Below are 23,858 nucleotides of genomic sequence, written 5' to 3'. Positions count from 1 at the left end.
AAAACTGATTGGCAGTAGGGCTATGTACAGCCCACACACTGAAAGCACATTCCACTCCTGACTGAAGAAGGATCCTAGGAACTGTATTTTATGAAGGGTGCTGGGAATTGTAGCAATGTGAGAAGTAAACTTCAATTCCCAGGATTCTTGGCATCAGGTGTGTGTGAATGTGTGTGCCAGGCAGACACAAACAGAAGGACTTAATTCACTCAGCAAATAATGGGTCGCATCCCATGTGAGCCCTACTCAGACTAGGCTTATTGAAATTTATTGATATGATTCAATTCCATTAATTTCAGTGGGTCTACTCTCAGTAGGACTGACATTGGCTACAACCCAATGTAATGAATTGCCAGAGGCGTACCTGGGGTTGGACACAAAAATCACCTTTCTTGCACTGTGGCACAAAGGTGTACAGTTTTTCCCTGAATGTCTTCCTCACCTTCGCCCTCACTGGTCCCTTTGACTACTTGTAAAATGTAGTGATTTCTAATGTGGATATTGCCATAATTTCCCTTTTCTTTTTTGAAGGGGAGCCAAATGAGCAAGGGACCCAAGGTACACTCTGTGAATTACCACACAATGTTTTGATATCCACTGACGTAAGGCTTTATCCACACTTCCTCCTGTCCTGCCCCCAGAGCGAAAAAAATATTATTTAGTGCTCAATGGGAGTAAACAGCAATTCAGGTTTTTCCACGGATTGCCATTTGTTCCAGTTTAGAGCCAAAGAGCAGACCTGTGCTTTTTACACACAGGACAAGAGCAAGGTGGACAAGTCCTAGATTCCTTCAAAAGGGAGTTATTAACAGGATCTTGATGGCTTTATGGAAATTCTCTGTTCATTGGCACTGTACCATTGCACACCATTTTCTTAAGATTAACAAGATGGGAGGGTATTTTCTTTCGCCTTCTGCTTCTGCATTTCTCCAGGGTTGGCCACTGCAGCTAGCAGGATGCTCAACTTAGTTAGGCCTTTGGCCTGACCCAACATGGCTGCCCTTATGCTCTTAATCCTTAAACATTTACAGGTGGAGGAACTGCACATTTTTAATCTTTGATGTTTTATCGTGTTTTTCATATTCTGCTGGGAGCAGCCCAGAGTTGCTGGGGAATAAAATATTATGATTACGATTATGATTTTCTGGCACTTAAAAGAATCAGGGAGCTCCCCAAATTCTTTTAAGTGCCAGAAAATAATATTATATATTATATATAATAATAATATATTACATATATATATTTACACACACACGCACAAGTTTTGGAACAACTAGCTCTAACATGAGCCACCTCAGCTTTTAACAGTTCCTTTTTCCAAGTTACGTTTGCCCCCTTCCGCAGAATGGTCTCGCCCAAGAGCTAGCTTATTTCAATGAGGCGGGCCCGTTCTATTTCGGAAGAACAGATCTCAATACGGATTCCCTCCCTTTCCCTTACCCAATCCGCGACTCTCACGTAAGGGGCGTGGCCTTGAAGGGCCCCCCGCGGCCACGCCCCTCCTTTATAAACCTTCCCGCGGCGGCCATTTTGTCTCAGTCTTTAGCTCTTGCGGCGCAGCGGAAGGTGGCTGGGAAGCATTCGGAGTCTTTCGTTCCCTTTGCTCCTTTTTTTCATTCTTTGTTCAGAGCCGGTCTGAAGGGCGGCTCCGTAGATGGCCAGCTTTCCCCCGAGTGTTAACGAGAAGCTCATTGGTGAGAGGCGCCCCCTTCCGCGGAGAAGGGAAAAGGGATTGCTTATTGCTGATTATGTTTATTAATAATGCTAATAATAAAAGGATCGAAAAGGTGGCAAAGGAGGGGAGGAAGATGGTTCAGAGGCGTTGGTTATGGTTCGTGCTGCTTGAAAACGCTCGTTGGCAGCCGAATTGCAGGGCTTGCTTTGAAAGATGGGATAGGACTCTGCTCTTAAGTGGGTTGCATCCAGGGCGATTCCTTACTCGGAGTAGACCCATTGAAATGAATGGGCATGTCGGAATCGGGTCACTTGGTTTCGAGGGATCTGCGGCGAGTAAAGCTAACGTTGGATGCAACCCCAGGTTTGCAAGGGATCAAGTAAAACATTAGTAAAGGGAGGGGCACGGGAACGTGCAGAAAACTGGCTTAGGAGCAAATGATGTTCCTTATACAAAATAAAACGAGCACGTCGTTCCTGTTGCCTTTCTGCACAATTCGTTGGAAGTTGCTTATGCCCGCGCGTGTACAGTTTTGCATATGTGGCTTAAGCTTGGAATAGGCCCAATATAGGAGGAAATGAGAGCTGCTGGAAAAAACACGTGGGGTTGAAGGAGAGCATATTGGTTGTTGGGGATGTAATCATGGCGGTGTGCTATTAATAGCAGTGTGATTTGGTGTGCTAAATTACGTACACCTTGCTTTTGTTTTGTCTTTTGGGACGGGCTTAGCAAGTTATGAATGCCATTAAGAAAATTATAGGGGAGACAGTTACAGGGCAGGCTCTCGCAGGCTGCTTTGTTAGTCCTATGTAAGAGTAGACTCATTTAAGTTAATGGGCATGACTGACTTGATTTCAATGGCAGATAGGTAGCCGTGTTGGTCTGCCATAGTCAAAACAAAACAAATTCCTTCCAGTAGCACCTTAAAGACCAACTAAGTCAGTTCTTGGTATGAGCTTTCGTGTGCATGCACACTTCTTCAGATACACATCTGTGTATCTGAAGTGTATCTGAAGAAGTGTGCATGCACACGAAAGCTCATACCAAGAACTGACTTAGTTGGTCTTTAAGGTGCTACTGGAAGGAATTTGTTTTGATTTGATTTCAATGGGTCTCTTCTGAGTAGAACTGAATTGGACAGAGCCCAATGAAATCCATAAGCCTCAGCCCGCCCCCCCTCGTGGCATGTTCCAATTTTAATTACTTGTGACCACCTCCTTCCTACAGCCTTCTAAAAACAGTAGCTTAAGGGTGTTGGGTTTCCCCTCAACCTTTTCACTCCTCTGTAATTTGAGAGTTGTGTGGTGGGTATGGCTGTTGCATTTGGAGGCAGCATAGAAGCATTTGACATAGCACTGGAGAAGTAGATTATAAAGTGGATCCGGTTGGGTGTGGTGGGTCTGGGCGGTGGTGATAGAGCAGCCTAAAGAACTTTAGGAGAGCAGGAGGGGGACAGGCAAAATAGAAAAACAAGTGTTGCTAAATCTGAGACAAAAGCTGGCTGTGGGCAAGCGACTAGATTTATAATTAGGAGTGGGGATCCTGTAGCCCAGCCCCAACTTCTCTTATCTCTAGGGCTGAGGGGAGTTGGGAGCCCCTCACCTTTTGTTGGGCTTCAGGTTCCCCACTTCCTGGTGTGCAGGAGACATTGTAAGGTCTCCAGCTTAGGGAGATGCCATTGCATTTTATCCAGGTGCATGTTTTGTGTGTAGACTGCTCAAAACTTTCCAGAAGACTATAAAACGATATACTGGGTGTAGCCTGTGATAATCATCTCTGATAATGAGGAATAAAACAGCGCACACATTTCGGCTCGTGGGATAACCTCAAGGAAGCTCTTGTTTCCTCAGAATGAGAGGTGCTTTTTTGTGAGACACTGAGGAAGGATCTAGTGGTGACTGGGGGGGGGGCCGAAATCTGCTTATAGATATTTTAAACAATTCCTTCAATGATTTCAGTGGCTGTGAGAGTACAGAAAGTTGCAAAATGATTTTTTAAATAAAGCATAGAGAGCAGGACTGTAATGTAAATTGCTTGCATGCAATTTCCTTCTGGTTTGACCGAGGAGTTAGGGGAGTATTTCAAAGCCCAAAAGAGGAACAAGTCTGTTCCGCATTGAAATTCTTTTGCAGTTAGTTGTACATCTGCACGGGCTTGCAGTGTGAGTGACTCTGATTGGAAGTTGTGTTACGAGTCAGAACTGCTGCGTGTCAGGTGAATTTTTTCTTAAAATGTGGATTATTTTTTTTACCATGTTGTCTTTCCCCCTTTTTTTTAAAGAGACCTATGGGTCACCAAATAAGGGTAGGTTTTCAGCTTTAGGGTTTGCTTGCTTATTGCCTTTTTGGGCATGGCTAGCACTGCTGCCATTATGTATGCTGAGTTTCTCATGTACGCAGCCCCCTCTCCCCCTCCTCCATTTACATATGCAAGTGGAGCTCAGTGGGGAATGAGTTACCCTGCCTGTAATGTTCATTTACCCTGCGCTAAGGGATTACTTGACCCTGTATTAACTGAAAACAAGCTCCCTTCTATCTTCATTCTCATCTGTTTTATGTTCTGTTTGTAGTGCGGTATTTGGGTTGAGAGAGAAGCAAACTTGGATTCTCAAGCTCCTCCTCCCTTGTTGCAGTGAAAGAAACTTCTGTGTGTCCACAGGGGGAGTACACATTTAGTGGAGGAAAATAAATGATAGGTTACTTTTAGTGTCATCTTTTTAAAATGTCTGTGGAATAAACCTGTGAAGGCTGTTCATACTTGGGTGATGATGTAAGGCAGGGGAATAATTCCACTACAGTTTTTTCCAGTGGTGACTTCCATTTCTGCAAATGCATTGTTTTGTAAAATTGGGAAACAAGATGTTAACCGGAAAAGTTATTTCTTATTCTATATACATTTTATTTATGATTTTCTGTTTTATTTCTTGTAACTAAGAAATAGAGCGTGAGTTTACTTTTCTCCTCCTCACTCCCAATCTTTTTCCCCTCTTGTCTTTTTTAGATATGTAAGCTGGAGGTCAGTCTTTTCATTGACATATGTAACTAACCTGCTTTGGGGACCCCCCCTTTTTTTGGCAAGAATGCTAAATAGATACCTAGTCAGTTTTGCACTCTGGGGGGAAATAACCCCCCCCCCAAAGTCAAGTGCTGTAGGAAGCCTCACTTGAACAGTGGGGATTACTTCTGAGCAAAGGTTCATAGGATTGGCCTGCACAGAAACTCAGGCTTGGGAATAGTAAGAGAATAAAATGCTTTTAGACTAAAGTGGGTGTAAGTGGAGCCATCCTTTCTTTGGTTTACTGAAAAGGGTCAGGTGTAAACCCTCTTCAATCAGAGCTAGGCTTCCTTTAGTAGATAATATTGTGACGTTTGTGCTTGTGTGTAGACACAGGTTCTGCACATGCTTCTCCATTTGTCATCTGCAGGCATGTAAAGACAGGAAGTGCTTTTTTAAAAAATCTAGGCTACATCAAGACAGACTTGGGGTGTGTGTGTGTATGTCGGAAATACCAGCAAGAACTCTCTTACAAAGCAGCACTTCTCAAAGTGTGGGTCCTAATGTGTTCCTGGGTGGGGGCTTGGTATGATTCAAGAGCAGGAATGGAGACCTGTGGCTCTCCAGATGTTGGACTCCAACTCCCATCAACCCCCACCAGCATGGCTAGTGGGGTAAGAATTATGGGAGTTGTAGTTCAACAGCTTCTAGAGGACTGCACATTTCCCATCCTCCTTCTATAGAGATGCTGCAGTTGTGATTAGTTTAGGATGCTATGAGTCCTTCCATTTCAATTGACTTTTTTCCTTTCACTAAACCAGCAGCACTTCATTCCTGACTTTTAACAAGTCACCTCCCTCTGTCATCCTTAAATTCCATTCACATGAATGCTGTGTCGGATCAATAGTAAAAATCAAAAATCAAAACGTATTCACTGTTGACTACTGATGCGATGATTCAGTAGCAAGGGTTCAAAAAGGTGGAGTCGGAAGCATATTGGATTTCTGGTTCACGCTTACAAATGGTGCATTCTCTTTTTTAGGAAGATCACGGACAGTGGGAGAACTTTTAGCCCCAGCTTCTCCTTTCGACAAAAAGTGTGGCCGTGAAAACTGGACGGTTGCCTTTGCTCCAGATGGCTCCTACTTCGCTTGGTCACAAGGCCATCGCATAGTAAAACTTGTTCCTTGGTCTCAGTGCCTGAATAATTTGTGAGTACAGCCTGTTTTGAAAATAGCTTTGTTTCTGTTGGTTGTGCGTTCTTTACAGAAATCTCTGGAAACAGTTGTGTTGAAAGCAGATTTTTAAAGTTAACAGGCAGTCTGCTTTCTACTCGAAAACAAATTGTGTCATTTCAAAATAATTGGTTTTGCAAGTCTGTGGTCCTCCAGATGGTGCTGAACTCTATAAGGAAAAGAGCCTGCAAAATCAGGCCAATTGCCCATCTAGTCTAGCACACTGTTCTCACAGTGGCCCAACAGCTCCTTCTGCGAAGCCCAAAAGCAGCCGCACCCTCTCCAATTACAATGGTGAGCCACAGACATTCATTATCCAACAGGGGAGGTAGAATTTCAACTCTCCAACTCTCATGAACCCAGTTAGCACAGCTGATCATCAAGGATGATGGGTGTTGTAGTGGGAAAACCACATGTTCATTACCCTGTGCTAAGCCATGGCTTAGTGTGAGATGTGTATACATGCCCTCCTGCTCATGCAACTGGGAGAAAGCTTTTGTTTTCCCTTAATCATGATTTGTCATGCCATCGGATATAACAAACAGATTAATTTCCAACCAGACAGCTTCAAATTGTGGTTTCTGAAGCTGGCCAAAAGCGGAAGCTTCTGGATGCGTAATTTCAGCAGTGCAGAGCGCATGAGCCTAAAGCTTGCTGCAACTCATGGTTTAGCGTGGCATGTGTGAGCATAGAATGCAAACCAGAGGTGTCGAAACAATTTGTTCAGTCTGCTTTTTAGGAGGAACGACCCAATCAGTGCTATTTAAGTTGCTTGAAAGTTGGAACACATCTCCCAGTTGAACTCTGCACATCTTCAGATTTTGCTGTGCGGTTTCTGTACTCAGAAGTTACGCACACAATATTTTACGTGCAAAGTGTGTGTTTTACGGGAAAATGCACTGACAAATGCATATTCCATGCCAGTATACAATTTAAAAGCAGGCTTTTCATGTGTCCTTTCAAAAAACGCACCAAACGCACTGGACCTTTGGTTGCACACCGGCAGGACTGAGGTAGGACTGAATTAGTGCTTAGTCCAAGGACTTCCGGGTTGGCGCCATCGCCGAATGGCGGGCTCCCTCCGAGCTCCGGAGGGAGCCTGCCCGGCAGGGGCTGGGTCTTACCGTGCCGGCGACGCGGGGACCCTCAAAAACCATGGGCGCTGAAACCCATGGACATGGTGACTCGGCTGGCACCTTTTGCGCCCCCCCGACCCGCGAAGGAGCCTTTTTAAAGGCTGCGGAACGGGTGACGGGGGGGGGTGGTGCTTTGAGTCCTCCGCTTCCCCTGCCGAGCGAAGCCGCATGCCATTCGACGGAGAGCGCTGACTTCTTCTATTGAAAATTTGGACTTAAAAGAATAACCCGTGAGTAATTGGAACCTGGACTAAAAAGGGGGATAAATTTTTAAAAAATTCGGAGCGAGCGGGGGAGGTGCAAAAAGGAAGTCCCCCCCCCCCCCCCCGTTGTAGAGGAGTTAAAGTAATGGATTTGACAACTAAGATCGAGTGCAACCCTATTTTGACAAAGTTACTAACTTCGCGATGGAAAATTATAAGACTGAGCTGGAGGAGAAAAGTGGAATTGAACTAAAAAACAACCCCCCCCCCCCGGAATCCTGGGAGCGATTTGTGAGAGCGCCGGGAGAAGAGAAAGAGAGGTTTTGACAGCTGTCAAAGAGCTGTCAAAGCGGAAGAACAAAAATGAGAACTTTGTTACGAGGACTTTGCCGGTTACATTGGTTATAAATTGGATACAAATTGTTTAAAACAAGGAATAACAAGTTATTTTGACTGGTGGGCGTGATCTGGAAGGGAACTGAGTTATTGCAATCCACCTAGAGGAGCTGAGGGATATTACAAGTATTGTTGGCTTGGAATCTGAATAGAACTTTTTATCTCCTGGGAAACTGCAGAAATGGAACACTATTTTGTCTACAGAGGTCTACACACTAAAGGAGACAATAGATTTATCTATTGAAGAATGGAAGGGACTTGGCATAATGTTTTGTTCCTGAATAACAGAGCCTCTGCAGAGGAATTAGAAGCTTTTGGAATTAGAACATTTGTGCAGGAGAGCAGGGAAAAAAAAAAAGGAGGAGAGAGATAAACAAGAACAACAAGAACAACAAGAATTGGATAAAGTTGGAAGTGGGAACATTTGGGACATCCAGATTTGAAAGGTCTAAAGAAATAAAATTGGAGTTTTTACTCCTAAATATAAAAATCTGGATGGAAGAAATGGGCCTTTTTGAGATAGTCTCCTTCCAAGATTGGACATTCCAAATTAAAGATGACTGGTAAAGGACTATGGTCTAGATAGATGTGGGAGCTCCAGGAAGACATCAGACGCTGATGAACATTGGGAACGCAACCGGGAAAGGGGGGAGGGAAATTTGGAATCCAAAGGGCGTAAAATTATATTTGATTATTTTAATTATATTTTATAATTTTATCCTAATTAATTATATTTGATTATTTTAATCTGTATTGTGTATCAAAGGGGGGAACGCGTGGAAGGGAACAGGTCGATTTTAGGGGATGGGAAAATATTTTTAAAACTGGGCTAATGATAATAAGTTCAAAATCTGGGATAAGAACTTGCTGAATTTATTTGTAAGAATTGGAATACAAGAGGGGGAGGGGAGGGGAAGTCCTGGAAATATGTTATTGAAAATAAGATTTTAAATTCGGATTTTTTTTTTATTTTGTTGTAATTGGAAATTTCTAATAAATATTATTTTAAAAAAAATGAATTAGTGCTTAGTCCACCCCCTCGTGCAAGCACAGCCAATGTGTAAACTAGGAGAAAGAAGGGAACTTTCTGAATGGAAGATTGGTAAACCTGTGACCCTCATCGGCTCCAGCTGGCATGCCAGTGATCAAGAATGCTGGGAGTTGTAGTCCAGAAATAGCTGGACAGCTACAAGTTTCCCGCAGCTATGGTGAGATACATCGGGAGCTGATGTATACCATTCAGTATTGTCTACACTGATTGGCAGTGACTCCAGGTTTTCAGACTGGGAACATTCCCAGCGCTACCTGGAGATGCCGGGGATTGAACTAGTGATCTTCTCTATTCAAAGTAGATGCACACCCCAAAACAAAAGAGGGAGAGAGAAAAGACCCATACGTCAAAGCACTAATTCAGTCCTACTTCAGCGTTGCAGGGGGGCAACCAATGGTCCGTTGCATTTGGTGCATTTTTTGAAAGGGCACATGAAAAGCCTGCTTTGCGCTTCCTTGTTCTCCCTGCAAGGGCCACCCATGTATTCAGAGCAGCCCTTTGCAGATTAACTCTCAAGTTCCATGGGATCTATTGTCAGGCCACTAATGCGCATGCCATGCCAGCCTTAGGAAGGGAGGTGCCCATGGTAGAGACTGTACAAACCATACTTCATTTTGATGGTAACTAACGGGGGTGGGGGTTGGATTAGGTGACCCTGGGGTCCCTTCCAGCTCTATGATTCTGTGAATCCAGAAGCATTGCTGCCTCTCAGTGTTGAGGCAGAGCATGAGAGCATGGCCATTGTGGTTAGTAGCCATCAACAGCCCTCTTCTCCTTCTCCATGAATTTGTCTCATCCTCTTTTAAAGCCACCCAGTTGGTGGCCAGCACTGCCTCCTGTGGGAGGGAGTTCCACAGTTTATGTGCTGCATAAAAGCTAATGTCCAGTGGACAGAGGTCTGGGTTCATCCCACCTCCATGTTCAGTGCTTTCTGCTTTGGTTCTTGCAGTAGCAGTGACCCAATTCATAAAGTTAATGGGGAAATAGTAAAACCTTTACTGTTGGAATTTGTTAGTTTCCCCCATACATTGAACATGTTGTCATTAGTAGGTTGGCCTACTCTGCATGGAGAGAATATTATCCATAGCCACACACACACACACACACACGCACACACACACACGATGGTTTGGGCTACAACTGGTGTCAGCTCAATGGTCAGGGATGATGGAAGTTGCAGTCCAAAGTATCTGTAAAGCATTAGGTTGGGAAAGCGTGCTGCACATTGACTTGTTTTATCAATGTTGCTGTTTGTGTGTACATCTTCCTTCTAAAAGATTGGCTTGTTTTTCCCTCCCAGTTCATTGCATGGCGTAAAGACTTTCACCAATTTAAGCCATTCCAAACTTTCGAGGCAGAACAGCAATGGAGACCAGAAAAACAAGCCCAGCGAGCACGTCATAGATTGCGGCGACATCGTCTGGAGTTTGGCCTTTGGATCTTCCGTGCCTGAAAAGCAGAGCCGGTGTGTGAATATAGAATGGCACCGGTTCAAATTCGGCCAAGACCAGCTTCTCCTGGCAACGGGCTTATCCAATGGTCGTATCAAAATATGGGATGTCTATACAGGTAAGCAGCATCCTGGTAGTAGAAAATAAATTCAGTTTGCTTTCTTTCTAAGAACCAGGGAAGGGTACCTTAAAATGTGATTCTGATGCCTGAAAGGCCACTCTTGGCTGCCTGGGGGATCCAAATTGACAGCCCACAATGCTGTTCCATCTCGTATCATCTGATGAGTGGGAGGATGTGGCAAAATCCTGCCTTGGCTGTGCACATCTCTCCCCAGCAGAGAATGGATTCACAGCCCAACTGAGCAGATGATGGGGGGGGGGGGGGAATAAGTCATGCTCAGTTTGGCAGGATCCCATGAAAAATGGATTGCATCAAAAGTCCAACTAAAACAGAGGATGAAAACTTTGCTTTCGCAGCACCTTGCAGGTGCTTTGAAGTCCTGATTTTGGGGTGTCCCCATTCTGCTGTCAAAGTCTTGATAATTATCTGATCCGTAGAGCCGAAAAATGACAGGCTTAAGTGTTGAGCTAGACAAATTCTTGGTTGTAATGTTGCACACATTTTGTACCAGTCATTAGCGAGATAATTTGGGGGTTTGTGGTTGCGGTTGCTTTTTTATTAGTTGTCCTCTCTGATCCCTTTAAAATGAATTTCTTTGATTGCTGGAGACTGTCTTTACAGTGGCAGTTTTCACCTAGTTAGCTTCTGGTCTGGGTGAAAAATCTGTACCTTTAGAATGGAAATTGAAACGATGCACTGCATAGGACAGTGTTTAAATGTCAAGCAGACTGCCAAGTTCCTTGAGTTTCAAAGTAAATCTTTGCACTGCTTAGAAGATAAGCTTTCCTGGCATCAAGTCTAAAAGCTTATCCAGCAGATAACACAAGCATATTGGCTTAACTGAAATATGTTTGGGATCAACAAATAACGTATTAGTAGTACTATGTAAGACAGCCTTGCATTTAAGCACTGGCCTGGTAGCCATAGACAAGAAGGAATTTGATAGAAGGCCTGTGGGTGGGTGGAGAAGAGATGGATTACACCCTCCTTCCTCCGCCAGCAATCAAGTAAAAACATACTTCCAGGCTGGTAACTGTTACTTACAAGACTGGCACAATATTTGATCAATCAAAGGATATGTATCCTGTCCTTCCACTCCAAAGTGGATGTGCTTAACCCTGCTTACCTGTATGTAATTTGTTTCCCAACAGCCCTAAACATTAATAAATATAAAGTAACACCCTGTTACTTGCAAAGTACACATCTGCTGCAGTACACCCCGCACATTTAAAGCACCCCCCATCAAGCCTTGGGAACTGTAGTTTTCCCATCAAAGAGCTATTGCAATTTCTAGTGTCCTTAACAAACTACGGTTCCTATGATTCTTGGGGAATGGGTTTTTTTTAATGTGTGTTGTGTATGTACCCATTGTAACACATCAAGGCTTTTGTTTGTTTTTAACAATATTAAGTATTTAAAATGTTAATACAGAAGGAAAAATGCCAACCTTTCCTCCAATAGTTGCAGTAAGAAAAGAAGCCTTTTTCCCTTTGTTCCTGACTTTCCAGGTTTAATTTTAAAATATTTTATTCCAACACATCAAGGCTTTTGTTTGTTTTTAACAATATAAGTATTTAAAATGTTAATACAGAAGGAAGAATGCCAACCTTTCCTCCAATAGTTGCAGTAAGAAAAGAAGCCTTTTTCCCTTTGTTCCTGACTTTCCAGGTTTAATTTTAAAATATTTTATTCCAACAGGAAAGCTCCTCCTTAATTTAATGGACCATACAGAAGTTGTCAGAGACTTAACCTTTGCCCCCGATGGCAGCCTGATACTAGTGTCTGCTTCACGAGACAAAACACTAAGAGTATGGGACCTGAAGGATGATGGTATGTTATCAGGAACGTTTTGCGTGGCGTAACAAACAGGGACATAATTTACTGTCTAGCAATGGAAAGGGACGCGGGTGGCGCTGTGGGTAAAACCTCAGTGCCTAGGACTTGCTGATCGCATGGTCGGTGGTTTGAATCCCCGCGATGGGGTGAGCTCCCGTCTTTCCGCCCCAGCTCCTGCCCACCTAGCAGTTCGAAAGCACCCCTAAGTGCAAGTAGATAGGTACCGCTTTATAGCGGGAAGGTAAACGGCGTTTCCGTGTGCTGCGCTGGTGCTGGCTCACCAGAGCAGCTTCGTCACGCTGGCCACGTGACCCGGAAGTGTCTGCGGACAGCGCTGGCTCCCGGCCTCTAGAGTGAGATGAGCGCACAACCCTAGAGTCTGTCAAGACTGGCCCGTACGGGCAGGGGTACCTTTACCTTTAATGGAAAGCTATGATGCATTAGTAAAAAAAAATTATTTTTTTTTGATGTTTTGAGATTGTTTTCTTTATATACAGCAAGTTCAAATGGTATTTGTAGAGATGTTCCCAGTGTCCCAGATTTGTCTGTCTATAATATCTGCCAGCCTTCCAAAATTGTCCTCGCAGACAAGCATGCACACATTAGATCTAAATTCTTGACTAGAAATTAGGCTTGCGAACCACACCTTGATCCTTGTTTGCAAACCAGAATTCTAGCTGGGGTTTTAGAGTTTCTCATTTTGGATAGAGCAGCTTTTATTTTTGTTAAGTAGTGTGTGCATATGTGTATGTGTGTGTATAGATAGAGCACAGATGCTCTCCAGCATTTTGACTTCACTCCCAAAGGCACTCTCCTCCATTGTCTCTTGAGACAGACAGATGTCAACAGCAGCAGCACAGATAAATCATGGACTCAAGCTGTTTAGGGCTTTGGCAGGTTTTCTGAAGGACTGCCTTCATCCAATCCTGCCTTCAAGATTTGCTCTACTGCAAGGGCCAGATCAGCTAGGCTGGCATGCCTAAGAGACCAAGCCTTCTTGGTGGTGGCTCCCAAAACAGTAGACTTCCCTTCAGTGGCCTTGTGTCTTCAGCTCTTGCATTTAGGCAGACCTTGAAGATCTTCCTCTTCGTGGCAGCCTTTCCCTGATTCCGAAAGAAGCTTGCATCTCCAAAACTAACCTGTAGATGTGTTCTGCTGTGACTCTTTTCCTTCTGCACCTATTGAGGGAAGGACCATGGTTAGAGCATCTGCTTTGAGTGCAGAATGTCCAAGGCTCGATCTACAGGTAGGGCTGGGGGTGTCCCTAGCCTCAAACGTTGGCGTGTTAATGTAGACAACACTGAGCTTGATGGCCCACTGGCTTCCTTTGTACTTTGCTTTGTGAGGCTGTAGCTCTTGGAAGCACCTCAAATTATTTCAAGTGAAATATGAGTGATACTAACTGGCTTTATTCCCTTCCCTTCCATTTTCCAGGAAATATGATGAAAGTATTAAGAGGGCACCCAAACTGGGTCTATAGCTGTGCTTTCTCTCCAGATTCTTCCATTCTCTGCTCTGTGGGGGCCAGTAAAGCAGTAAGTATCAAAGTTTCATGTTCTTCAACCTATCTTTGATTGTGAGCAAAGAATTATATTGAATCTTAAGAATCTAGCCAGCTTGTGCTCTGTGTCATGCTGGATGATGATGATGATGATGATGATTTAAGGAATTGCATGACAAAAACATTTGTAGTAAATTGGCACCAGGCTTTCGTTTGGTTATCATTTACAGAGCTGAAATTTTTATTGTTTTTAGTCTCAATAAAGTTGAGGAATCTTGCAAAGTAGCTATGCATATCTCCATCTGTTCCATGACTTAAAAGAGAGAGAGAGGGCACAAACGTTTTGCTTAAGAAAGGAATAGTTTTATAGTAATACTTTGTGACTCCTGATATTCTGCTGTCACGCTCATTTGAAAGATTACTTTTCCAAAGCCTGGGCTGCTGATCTTACTTGACAGTAAAATGTCATTCTTGGACAGTTTCCAACAAACTGCCCTTCAGCTCTCAGTGCTTTGGAAAGGATGAGCAGTGAATTTTGCATCAAACTGCGTTGTGTTGCTGTACTTGCAAAATGCAACACAGGGCAGTCAAAGAACATAGAGTGAGCTGCTTCTTTGTATAAAGCAGGAACAAGGCACCTGTCGCCCCCCCAGGTGTTGTGGGGCTATAGCTCCCATCATCCCCAACCACTGGTCTTGGGGGGGGGGGGGATAAGGAATGGCCAATGCTGCTAAGGGTGAGAGCCCAACAACATTTGGGAGGCTGAAGGTTCCCATCCCTGATATAAAAGTCTAGAATAGTGCTAAGTCTATAAAGTTGCAGTCTAAGACATGCTTATTTGAGAACAAGCCTGCACTGAATTACTTTCGAATAAGCATGCTGGGATTTGAGTTGTGTATCTTCTGTTCAGTTTAATATTAGAAAACTCCAGGTAGGGGTAATAGAAGGGTGGACAACTTGTATCGCCTGAAGTGTGAGGACTGGAGTTTTGTTAGAATCTGGAACCCTTAAATCCCATTTTAGGAGTTAAGTTTCTAGTCCACATGTTGGGCAGAAATTCTGAAAGTATAAAATTTACGTTTTTTTCAGAATTTAGGCCTGAGTTGACTTATTACAACCCAGAGCCACCAGTTGCGAAATCAAATGTCACAAAATAAATTCACCAGCCGCCAATTGTAATGTTTTGTCACATGGATTAAAATGCCGGTGCTGCGTCTCTTTATCAACTACCCACCCCTGAGACGGCCTTCGGGGTCAAACAAGTTGTCCATCCTCCGGGCTAGTAAAAATTGTGGCTTTCAAAGTAAGCAGCTTGAAGGTTAGCAGAGAGATAGTGTCATTTGAAAAAGAAATATAAAGAAAAGCCTATTGTGATTATTATTATTATTATTACTATTATTATTATTTTTAAAAAAGGAAGCCTAGATAAGAAAGACTTATCAGTAAAGCCCTTTAAAATAGAACAGATGTAGATGTATGCATTGATCTTTTTTTTTAGGCTGTGTGTTTTCCATAAGCTTCTTGCTTTCCCTGTCACAGGTGGTGGCAGCAATATTGGTGTGATTGAGGGTAAGCTGGCACCACTCAGACAAGCGCACATTGGTGTTAGCTGGGCAGAAACAGTGGCATCTCTGGCCACCAGGCTGGAGGCGAACTTTACCATAGGACGAAGTAACCTTGCATTCGACTGCAGGGTGTACTGTACGTACGCAGGTGCTGGTTGATGTCCACTTTCTGCTTCCCCCTCCCCCTTTCTTTTCCTTTTTATTTTATTTTAACGTTGGTAAAGAGATCCTCTGGCTCCTCTTAAAATTTTAACAATAGATATTTCCAATTCCTATGGAATTCTGGAGTCTCTTAATAAAACTGAGCCTGTCCCTCGTCGCTAACTGTGACGGACTTAGTAACGAAGTTTCAGTACAGTACAGCAGTGGCGTCACTAATTAATATATTTATTTATACCCTGCCTTAGTTCCCCACCCCCCGGACCAGTTTTATGTTTATTATCTCTGCCTGTTCCTAAAGTTCAGGGTGGCTCAACAATTTTGCATACATACATAATATATTTAAAAAACGAAAAAATATTCTATTCCGTAAAAAGGCTAAAAATTATATGCCAACCTGTTTTTGTAGCCACAAACCTTTGCTAGCTTGTTGATTGTATTACACTGAACTTTGTAGTGCAATTTTAAGATCTAAATTTTCCTGCACATGCTTAAACTTACTGACTACAGTATTAAGTATACAACCTGCATGTGAAGTGTGCTAAGCCGTGCCTGTTTGTGTAAACTGCTAATTACTGAGACCTTTTTAAATTATTATTTTTTTTAAAAAATCTTGGCAAATAGCAGTGCTTGATTTTTATTTTTGATCTTTTTTTTAAAAAAATTAAACTTAAAATGTGTAATATAATAAACTTGGTTTAATTTCTGGGGTTTTTTTGCCAAAGTCATGTCGTTTGGCTGTGACAATTCCTTTTTTGCTTGCAGTATCTGTTTCTCTTCCTAGGCTGACGTTGGCGATCCAAGCCTATTGTAAACAAGTGATCTTAAACTCACAGGGGATTCCACGGGAGTAACCATATGTTAACCTTACTTTTTTTTCTGTCTGTATATTTCTTAAAATTTTGTTAGTTAATTGGAAAGGGGGGGCGGATGTTAGTACTTAACCCAGCTACTGTATACATATCTATATATTCTTTTACTTAAAACAGTTAAAGTAATAACATGGGATTCAGTAAAACCACCACTGTTGATGTAAACGTTTTAATTTTTTGGCTTATTTTTATAAATAACACTTAATATGCATGTTCGCTTTAATTTAAATAATTCTGAGTATGGCACTGAGCATTTTCCGTAATTGTAGTAATTCTTAATGCTTGGCTTTAGTTGTAATCCTCAGTAAAACTAGCAGAAAACGTAGTTTTGCAGGGAGCGGGGTGGTGGGAACATGTTGATGAAATGTCCCCTCTGTGCCTGGGCATCGCTATAACATGAGCTTGTTTTGATTGCAGGTGTTGCTTTGGGATATGGATAAGTACACTCTCATCCGAAAACTGGAAGGGCACCACAACGATGTCGTAGCCTGCGAGTTTTCTCCTGACGGAGCTTTACTGGCTACGGCATCTCATGACACCCGCGTTTGTGTCTGGGACCCACACACTGGAGCTGTTCTGATGGAGTTTGGGTGAGTGAGTTGGGTGGAGTGGGCACAGGAATAATCTTAAAAACTTGCCCACCTTTGGCATTCTTTATTTTACAAGGGCAGCCTCTGCTTAGATTTGTACCAGGTTAAGAAGAATCGGACGAAGCCAGGAGCCGGTGTTGTTCATCGGACAGCTCTCGGCTGGGAGGGAGGACTGGGTTCAGGTCCCACCACAGCCAGAAATGCTTTCAGTGGCTTACTTTAGAGAAGCGACTCCAGTTCTCCAGGTGTGCAATAGGGATTAGGTAAAGGTAAAGGTACCCCTGCCCGTACGGGCCAGTCTTGACAGACTCTGGGGTTGGTGCGCCCATCTCACTCAAGTAGGGATTAGTGAATAGCAAAATAGAAACTTGGGGACCCCAGTTCACTAGTGTGCTATGCTGGCACACATTAAGAATGGAGTGTCAGGCGGGGTACAAGGCTTGAAAGACTCTTCTGCTTGGAGGCCCCATAGACCACTGCTAATCACTGAAGATTCACCAACTGGTGCCCACCAGACGCTTCAACTCCCATCGGCCCCAGCCAGCATGACCAACAAATCGGGGACGATGGGACTCGGACGTTCAGCAACATCTAGAGCAGTGTTTCCCAACCTTTGGTCTCCACCTGTTTAGGGACTACAATTCCCATCATCCCTGACCACTGGGTCTTGCTAGTTAGGGATGATGGGAGTTGTAATCTAAAAACAGTTGGAGGCCAAAGCTTGGGAAACACTGATCTAGAGGGCACCAGGTTGGGTAAAGCTGGTAACTGTTTTTATTTCATAAAAGTTGTGCACTGCTTGATTGGTTTTTGTGTGTGTGTTTTAACTCCTCAAAGCAGTTGACATACCTTCATGCCCGTGTGTGTGTGTGTGTGTGTGTGTGTGTGTGTGCGCAAGCCAGGGTTCTCTTGGCTTAACTATGGCTTGTTTGTATATTCAAACCCACCCCAGTCAGCTTGTGGCCAACAGAGCAGAATGTGGAACTGACTTGCATCTAATGTTAGTCTTTCTTGGGAGCAGACACATTGAAATTAAAGGACATGAGTAACTTGGATCTGTTAACTTCAAACTTAGATCCATTAATGTACGAAGGCTGTGTGTGCCCGCCTTCCATTCCAAATGCATGGCTTCCCTCAAAGAATACTGGGAGCTGTAGTTTATCCCCTCACAGAGTTAGAATTCCCAGCACCCTTAGCCAACTACAATTCCCATAATTCTTTGTCCCTTAAATACGTGGAGCCTACACAGCCTTAGTCCTGGCAAGCCCTGTTGAGTGGCTTTTGGTTAATGATTAAATGCAGAGCAAATGTCCCGTGAACCAAAGTTCTTAATTTCATCCTCAGGCATCTGTTTCCCGCACCGACTCCAATATTTGCTGGGGGAGCAAATGACCGCTGGGTCAGATCTGTATCTTTTAGCCACGACGGACTGCATATTGCGAGTCTTGCCGATGATAAGTAAGTATGGCAAAGCACGGCTTGGTTCCGCTGGTTCTTGCTGGCTGGGAAATGAACTTTTGTGCAGTGTCTTTGAGGGTGAGGGAAGCTTTCCCCCTCGCGGATGAATTAGGCAGATTAAGGGGAAATCGGCCAGAATTATTTACCTACGCAACCCGAGGGTCTTCAAAGCGCCCCACAAGCACACAATTTTAAAACGCAGTTGAATGCAATAATCAGATGAGCTGCACAATGAAACAGCACAGTCAGCAGGAGAGAAGATGAAACTTTAAACTCAAGAATGATTAGGTGGTGTTGCCTTGCTGGTGATTATGGAATCCTCAGCTGACTTGCCCAGTGATCAGGGTAATGGAAGTAACAGCTCAGAATACCTGGAGGTCACAAATTGGGAAGAGTGGTGTCTGTAATAACTCGTGGGCAGATAAATAAGAGCCATGGAACCTCAGATTGTCTGCTCAGCCACATAAAGCCCTCAGCAAGAAAGAAACTGGGGCAGAAGCTAGAGTCACGACTTCATCTGAAGTTAATTGAGCAGTTTCTCAATATTGAACAGTCGTCTGGCAAGTTAGAACCTGCTCCCATGTAAACAGTCATTATGCAATAGGAGACAATCTGACAGCTGGGCATTTATCTTTCCGGCACCTTTGTCGAGGGGTTGCTGAAAAGTGCCCTGTCACAAGACACAGGAGCGGACTCACTTGCGCAAACAAGCTTCCTTCTAAAACCTTTCTGCAACATTCCTGGAGACCTGACACATTTTATCATTGAGGTATTTAGACCTTTGGTCTGAATTTCCTTGAGCAACAGGGAGGGGAGAGTATTGCTCTGACACGTGGCAGAATGAGGAGGAAGAATACCGGCGCTGTATTGTGGTATATACCATTTCAGACTGCATTTAGGGGATCCCTACATTGCCTTCCCTTATAGGACATTAACCATGGGCTTGCTCACTTGCAGTGGATTCAGTCACTCAGGACACACAGTTCTTCCTCACCTGATCCATGCAGATCCAGGGGGTGGGTGTCGTCATCATCCCCAACCCACCTCTTTACACATAATCAGTGAGGATCGAGGAGGAGGAAAATCTTACCTCCCCCATTCCTTTTCCTCACTGGTGCCAAAATCAGCGGGTTGGGTGGATACAGGGGTGCTTATCCATCCCCTAGGCCAGAGATTAACTATTCTTCCTTAGAAATGGATTGGAGGCATCCTAAACCTTGTGGCTTTCCTAAGGCCCTGCTAGTGAGGTCATGCTTGGGTTGAGTCCAAACACACCCAACGAGGGAGGCCTGGCTGGATCTCCCAAGTGCATTTTCTCCCCCTTAAAACTACAGGCAGCTTCAACTACAATTACAGCCGTTGTGCTGAGGCTGGGGTGTCTAACCTCTTCCCCGTTGCTATTTCAAGGTTTAGGTCTCCAAGCTGCAGCACGCACCCCCCCAACCTTCCTCCCCAGTATTGGCACAATAATTTCTGGTCTTTCAGCAGCTTGGCAGGAGGTCAAGAAAACCAGAGGAGGACTGTCAGCGGGGAGAGGAAAACTTAAAACGCCCATATTCCCAGACTGATCAAAATCCCACCATTTAAAAGATTAAAAGGGCAGGGGGAAGTGATCCAGTTTTGTATTGCCTGTATGATTGAAGGCCCTGTTCCCAGCTAACTGCCTGGGCTGTCAGCCAACTGTGCTGCATCAACTCTTTGCTGCGGCACTTGCAAACCACCAGGACCTTCAGTTTTCAGTCCAGAATGCCCTGGATTTATTTTGGACCAACAGCTAGAATGTGCACCTTAGGCCTCGCATCAGTCCCTGCTCCTCTTGCTGGCGCTGCAGTGAGACAGCTTCGTTAATTTGCTCATCTTCATCGTCCCTCCCTTCCTCCCTAGATGTCTTCAGCAACCAACGGAGCTGCATCAGCTTCCAGCTGTTGCTCAAATTAAGCATAAAGTTTAGCAGTGATGATAAAATAGAGGCTGTCAACTTAACCTGTTTGCTTTCTTTTCAGGATGGTGCGGTTCTGGAGAATTGACGAAGACCACCCTGTCCAGGTTGCACCTCTGAACAATGGGCTTTGCTGTGCCTTTTCTACTGATGGCAGTGTTCTAGCTGCTGGGTAAGCAAACCTCAAAGTAATAATAATAATAATAACCGCAAAACATGCATACTCCACTGGCAAGGCAGTTTCTTAAAAGCCAAGTGGATATTTTAAAAGAAGACCTCTCTGGTGTTATTTATATATAAATATATGCACTGGGGCCTGTTTCTCTAGTTGCTGCTTGGAAGTAAGTACTTAAAGCAGTCGCCATCAATGCTGCTTGATAGATAATCCTCGAGTAAAGAAATGTGTGAGCCTTTGATGGCAGTAAATGGTTTTGATCTGGAAAGTTTCCTCCTTCTGACGGAAGGGCTTTTTTTCTGTTGAAGGAAGAGAACCTTTTGACCCCACTCAAATTGTCTACAGCTATTGTCAATCTGGCACATCATCCAGATGTTGTTGGACAGGGGCCAGCAAACTTTTTCAGCAGGGGGCCGGTCCACTCTCCCTTGTGGGGGGCCGGACTATATTTTTTGGGGGGGGAATGAATTCCTATGCCCCACAAATAACCCAGGGTTGCATTTTAAAATAAAAGCACACATCCTACTCATGTAAAAACACACTGATTCCTGGAACGTCCGCGGTCCGGATTCAGAAGGCAATTGAGCTGGATCCGGCCACCAGGCCTTAGTTTGCCTACGTATGTTGTTGGACATGGGGCAGCAGGGCTGGTTCTAGACCAGTGTTTCCCAAACTTCAGCTGTTTTTGAACTGCAATTTCCCTCATCTCTAACCACTTGTCCTGCTAGCCAGGGATGATGAGGATTGAATCACATGGGGCGTTGGGGGAGCCTAACCGACTTCCATGTTTTATTTTGCTTTTGCCTGCAGGACGCAAGACGGAAGTGTGTACTTCTGGGCCACTCCCAGGCGTGTTGCCAGCCTCCAGCACTTGTGCCGCATGGCCATCCGGCGAGTGATGCCCACCAGCCAGGTGCAGAATCTGCCCGTCCCTCCCACAATTGTGGCTTTCCTTTCCTACCGGATTTAGAAAGTAAATTGGAAAAGGGGAGGAGGAGAGCAGTTTGTCTGGCACGTGGGCGAAAGAGAACCTCAAGCTTTTTGTAAGCCTTTTCGAGCTGAACACTTCACATGTTTCGGTCGTTATTTTTCCTTAAGAATAAAGGAGAGTTTCCTTAAAGACGGTATTTATAGAGAAGATCAGTAGAGGTGTTTCTGAAAGCGCCAGACTTTTCTAAAGAAATTCTAACTGTGAAAATCTGTAAATAATTAGATGTTAGCTGCTATGTATTACCCGTGTATATCATTTGTGATTGCTTTTTTAATGTAGAATATAGCATGTGTATAGGCATGTGTGTGTGTTTGTGTGTGTATGATACATATATATGCGTGCACACAAACACACACACACATATATATAGATTCTGGAGCCACAAGCTGTATTGGTGCTGTGTATAGAGTGGTGTTTGTGGCTCAGGGGTAGGAAAACAAAATTTAGTGGCTTCTGTATGTTGTGCATTTTTGGCAGGGGGCACTCAAAATGGGGCCCTGGGTTGTGTACATCTTGTGTAGCAGAAGGAGTGAATTTCCTTGAGGCCCACAGAATGGGAGAGGAAGAAAGCTTGATTTACCAGACACGTGTCATCTTCAGGGAGGCCTTAATTTTGCCACAAATTGAATGGTGAGTGTCCAGGATCGCTTGGGGGTCCTTAAACCTTTGAAATCCAGCTACTGTATTAAATCCTGGCAACTTCTCTATCAGGTGTGACTTCTTCACAGGCTCAGGGTTCCCACCCTCCACCCCCCCCAACACTTCAGTCAACCGTTGTCATTTAAAGGGGGTGATAACTGGGTGAACTACCAAAGACATGAAACCATTCTTGTTTTCATATGCTTTTGCCTTCTGTTCATCTGGACTTGCAGATACAAAGAATGTATGCATTGCATAAAATGCCTGATTATATATATTTCTTCTTCTTCTTTTGTATTAAAAAGTTGTTACAAAAAAAAAATACACCAACCTACAGAGTTTTGAAAAGCTGGTTTGTTTGTTTGTTTGTTTGTTTCATGTGAGCTGCATCTTGAGTTTGAAAATGGGAATGACATAGAAGAAAGCGAAGGAATATGTTTGCTGACTTCCTTTTCCATCTAAATCTGGTGTGGGGGAACCTTTGCTGAACCGACAACTCCCAACTGGCCATTGAAATGTTAGGAGGGCTGTTGCCTAACAGTTCTGGCTCCCAACAGTGAAGAGAGACAGTAGCTGTCATAATAATAATAATTTATGATTTGTACCCCGCCCATCTGGCTGGGTTTCCCCAGCAACTCTGGGCAGCTTCCACAAAGACCAAAAATACACTAAGATGTCACACATTAAAAACTTCTCTGAACAGGGCTGCCTTAAGATGTCTTCTGAATGTCAGGTAGTTGTTTATGTCTTTGACATCTGATGGGAGGGCGTTCCACAGGGCGGGCACCACTACCGAGAAGGCCCTCTGCCTGGTTCCCTGTAGCTTGGCTTCTCGCAATGAGGGAACCGCCAGAAGGCCCTCAGCGCTGGACCTCGGCGTCCGGGCAGAACGATGGGGGTGGAGATGCTCCTTCAGGCCGTTTAGGGCTTTAAAGGTCAGCACCAACACTTTGAATTGTGCTCAGAAACGTATTGGGAGCCAATGTAGGTCTTTCAAGACCAGTGTTATGTGGTCTTGGCGGCTGCCCCCAGTCAACAGTCTTATCTGCCACATTCTGGGTTAGTTGTAGTTTCCGGGTCACCTTCAAAGGTAGCCCCACGTAGAGCGCATTGCAGTAGTCCAAGCGGGAGATAACTAGAGCATGCAGCACTCTGGCGAGACAGTCGGCATCATGGCTAGTAGACATGAATTTCTTTTGTCGCATGAATCTTCCTAACACTCTGGTTCACTGGATCTCCCCAAATTCTAGAGGTATGAGCAAGGAAGAAAAGCATCTCTATCCCCATTTCACCACCCCATAATCCTATCTCAGTTTACTTGCCTTTCTAAATGTTTAGCTCCAACTCTTTTATCATTTCGGGCACCTTTTCCGGTTCTGCACTGCCATTTTAGTTGAAGCAATGGAATACAACGCAACATTATTCAAAGTATGATCTCGCCAAAGTTCTGTATAATAGATTGGTGGTGAGCTGGGAGGGTGCCGCGATTTCTAGGAAGGCCTTTGAGCCCAGCTCTGGGGATTGTCTCTGCAATCTGCCTGTTACTTCCCTTTATTCTCGTGGAAGAGGAGATGAAGCAGCTGCATCCGGTTAACTGGAACTGGCTGCAAAACGGGAACTTCAGAGCTGTGAAGCACGAATCACGCTGAAGGGAGAACCATGGCAGCCCGAGTGCCAGGGTGAAAACAATCCTTTGCTTGGGGGGCGGGGAGGAGGCAGAGGTAGATTTCTATCCCTTTGCATCCCTGCCAGCTATCAAGAGACCCAACTGCTCGAGTTTCTTGAGAACAGTGGCTGGAAGCTGTTGCAGTACAAGCAGTCAAAATGATGATTATAAACACTGCAATGAGCTGGCCTACTTGCAAAACTCC

General features: G+C 44.2%; 2 protein-coding genes across 2 annotated transcripts in view; both read left to right on the top strand.

The window, feature by feature from the left end:
* Positions 1-23,858, top strand: part of EVI2A (ecotropic viral integration site 2A) — a 166,724-nt gene that overhangs the window by 136,063 nt on the left and 6,803 nt on the right. The window lies entirely within an intron of this gene.
* Positions 1,531-22,309, top strand: WSB1 (WD repeat and SOCS box containing 1). Its single transcript, XM_081843598.1, has 9 exons — positions 1,531-1,694; positions 5,712-5,880; positions 9,991-10,259; positions 11,961-12,092; positions 13,533-13,633; positions 16,613-16,785; positions 18,130-18,243; positions 20,247-20,354; positions 21,168-22,309. The coding sequence occupies exons 1-9, from the start codon at positions 1,655-1,657 to the stop codon at positions 21,325-21,327; spliced, it is 1,266 nt and encodes a 421-aa protein (XP_081699724.1). The 5' UTR covers positions 1,531-1,654; the 3' UTR covers positions 21,328-22,309.

Source organism: Podarcis erhardii (assembly GCF_964252035.2).
Source record: "Podarcis erhardii genome assembly, chromosome: 16".
Classification (NCBI taxonomy): Eukaryota; Metazoa; Chordata; class Lepidosauria; order Squamata; family Lacertidae; genus Podarcis; species Podarcis erhardii.
This window is presented reverse-complemented; position numbering and strand designations above follow the sequence as displayed.

What these genes read in the sequence shown, in the direction of transcription:
- WSB1 (XM_081843598.1), top strand. Translation starts at nt 1,655, where the DNA reads ATGGCCAGCTTTCCCCCGAGTGTTAACGAGAAGCTCATTG. An exon ending in TCTCAGTGCCTGAATAATTT is followed by an intron (nt 5,881 to 9,990) that starts GTGAGTACAGCC and finishes TTTCCCTCCCAG; the next exon opens with TTCATTGCATGGCGTAAAGA. An exon ending in CTGTGGGGGCCAGTAAAGCA is followed by an intron (nt 13,634 to 16,612) that starts GTAAGTATCAAA and finishes TTTTGATTGCAG; the next exon opens with GTGTTGCTTTGGGATATGGA.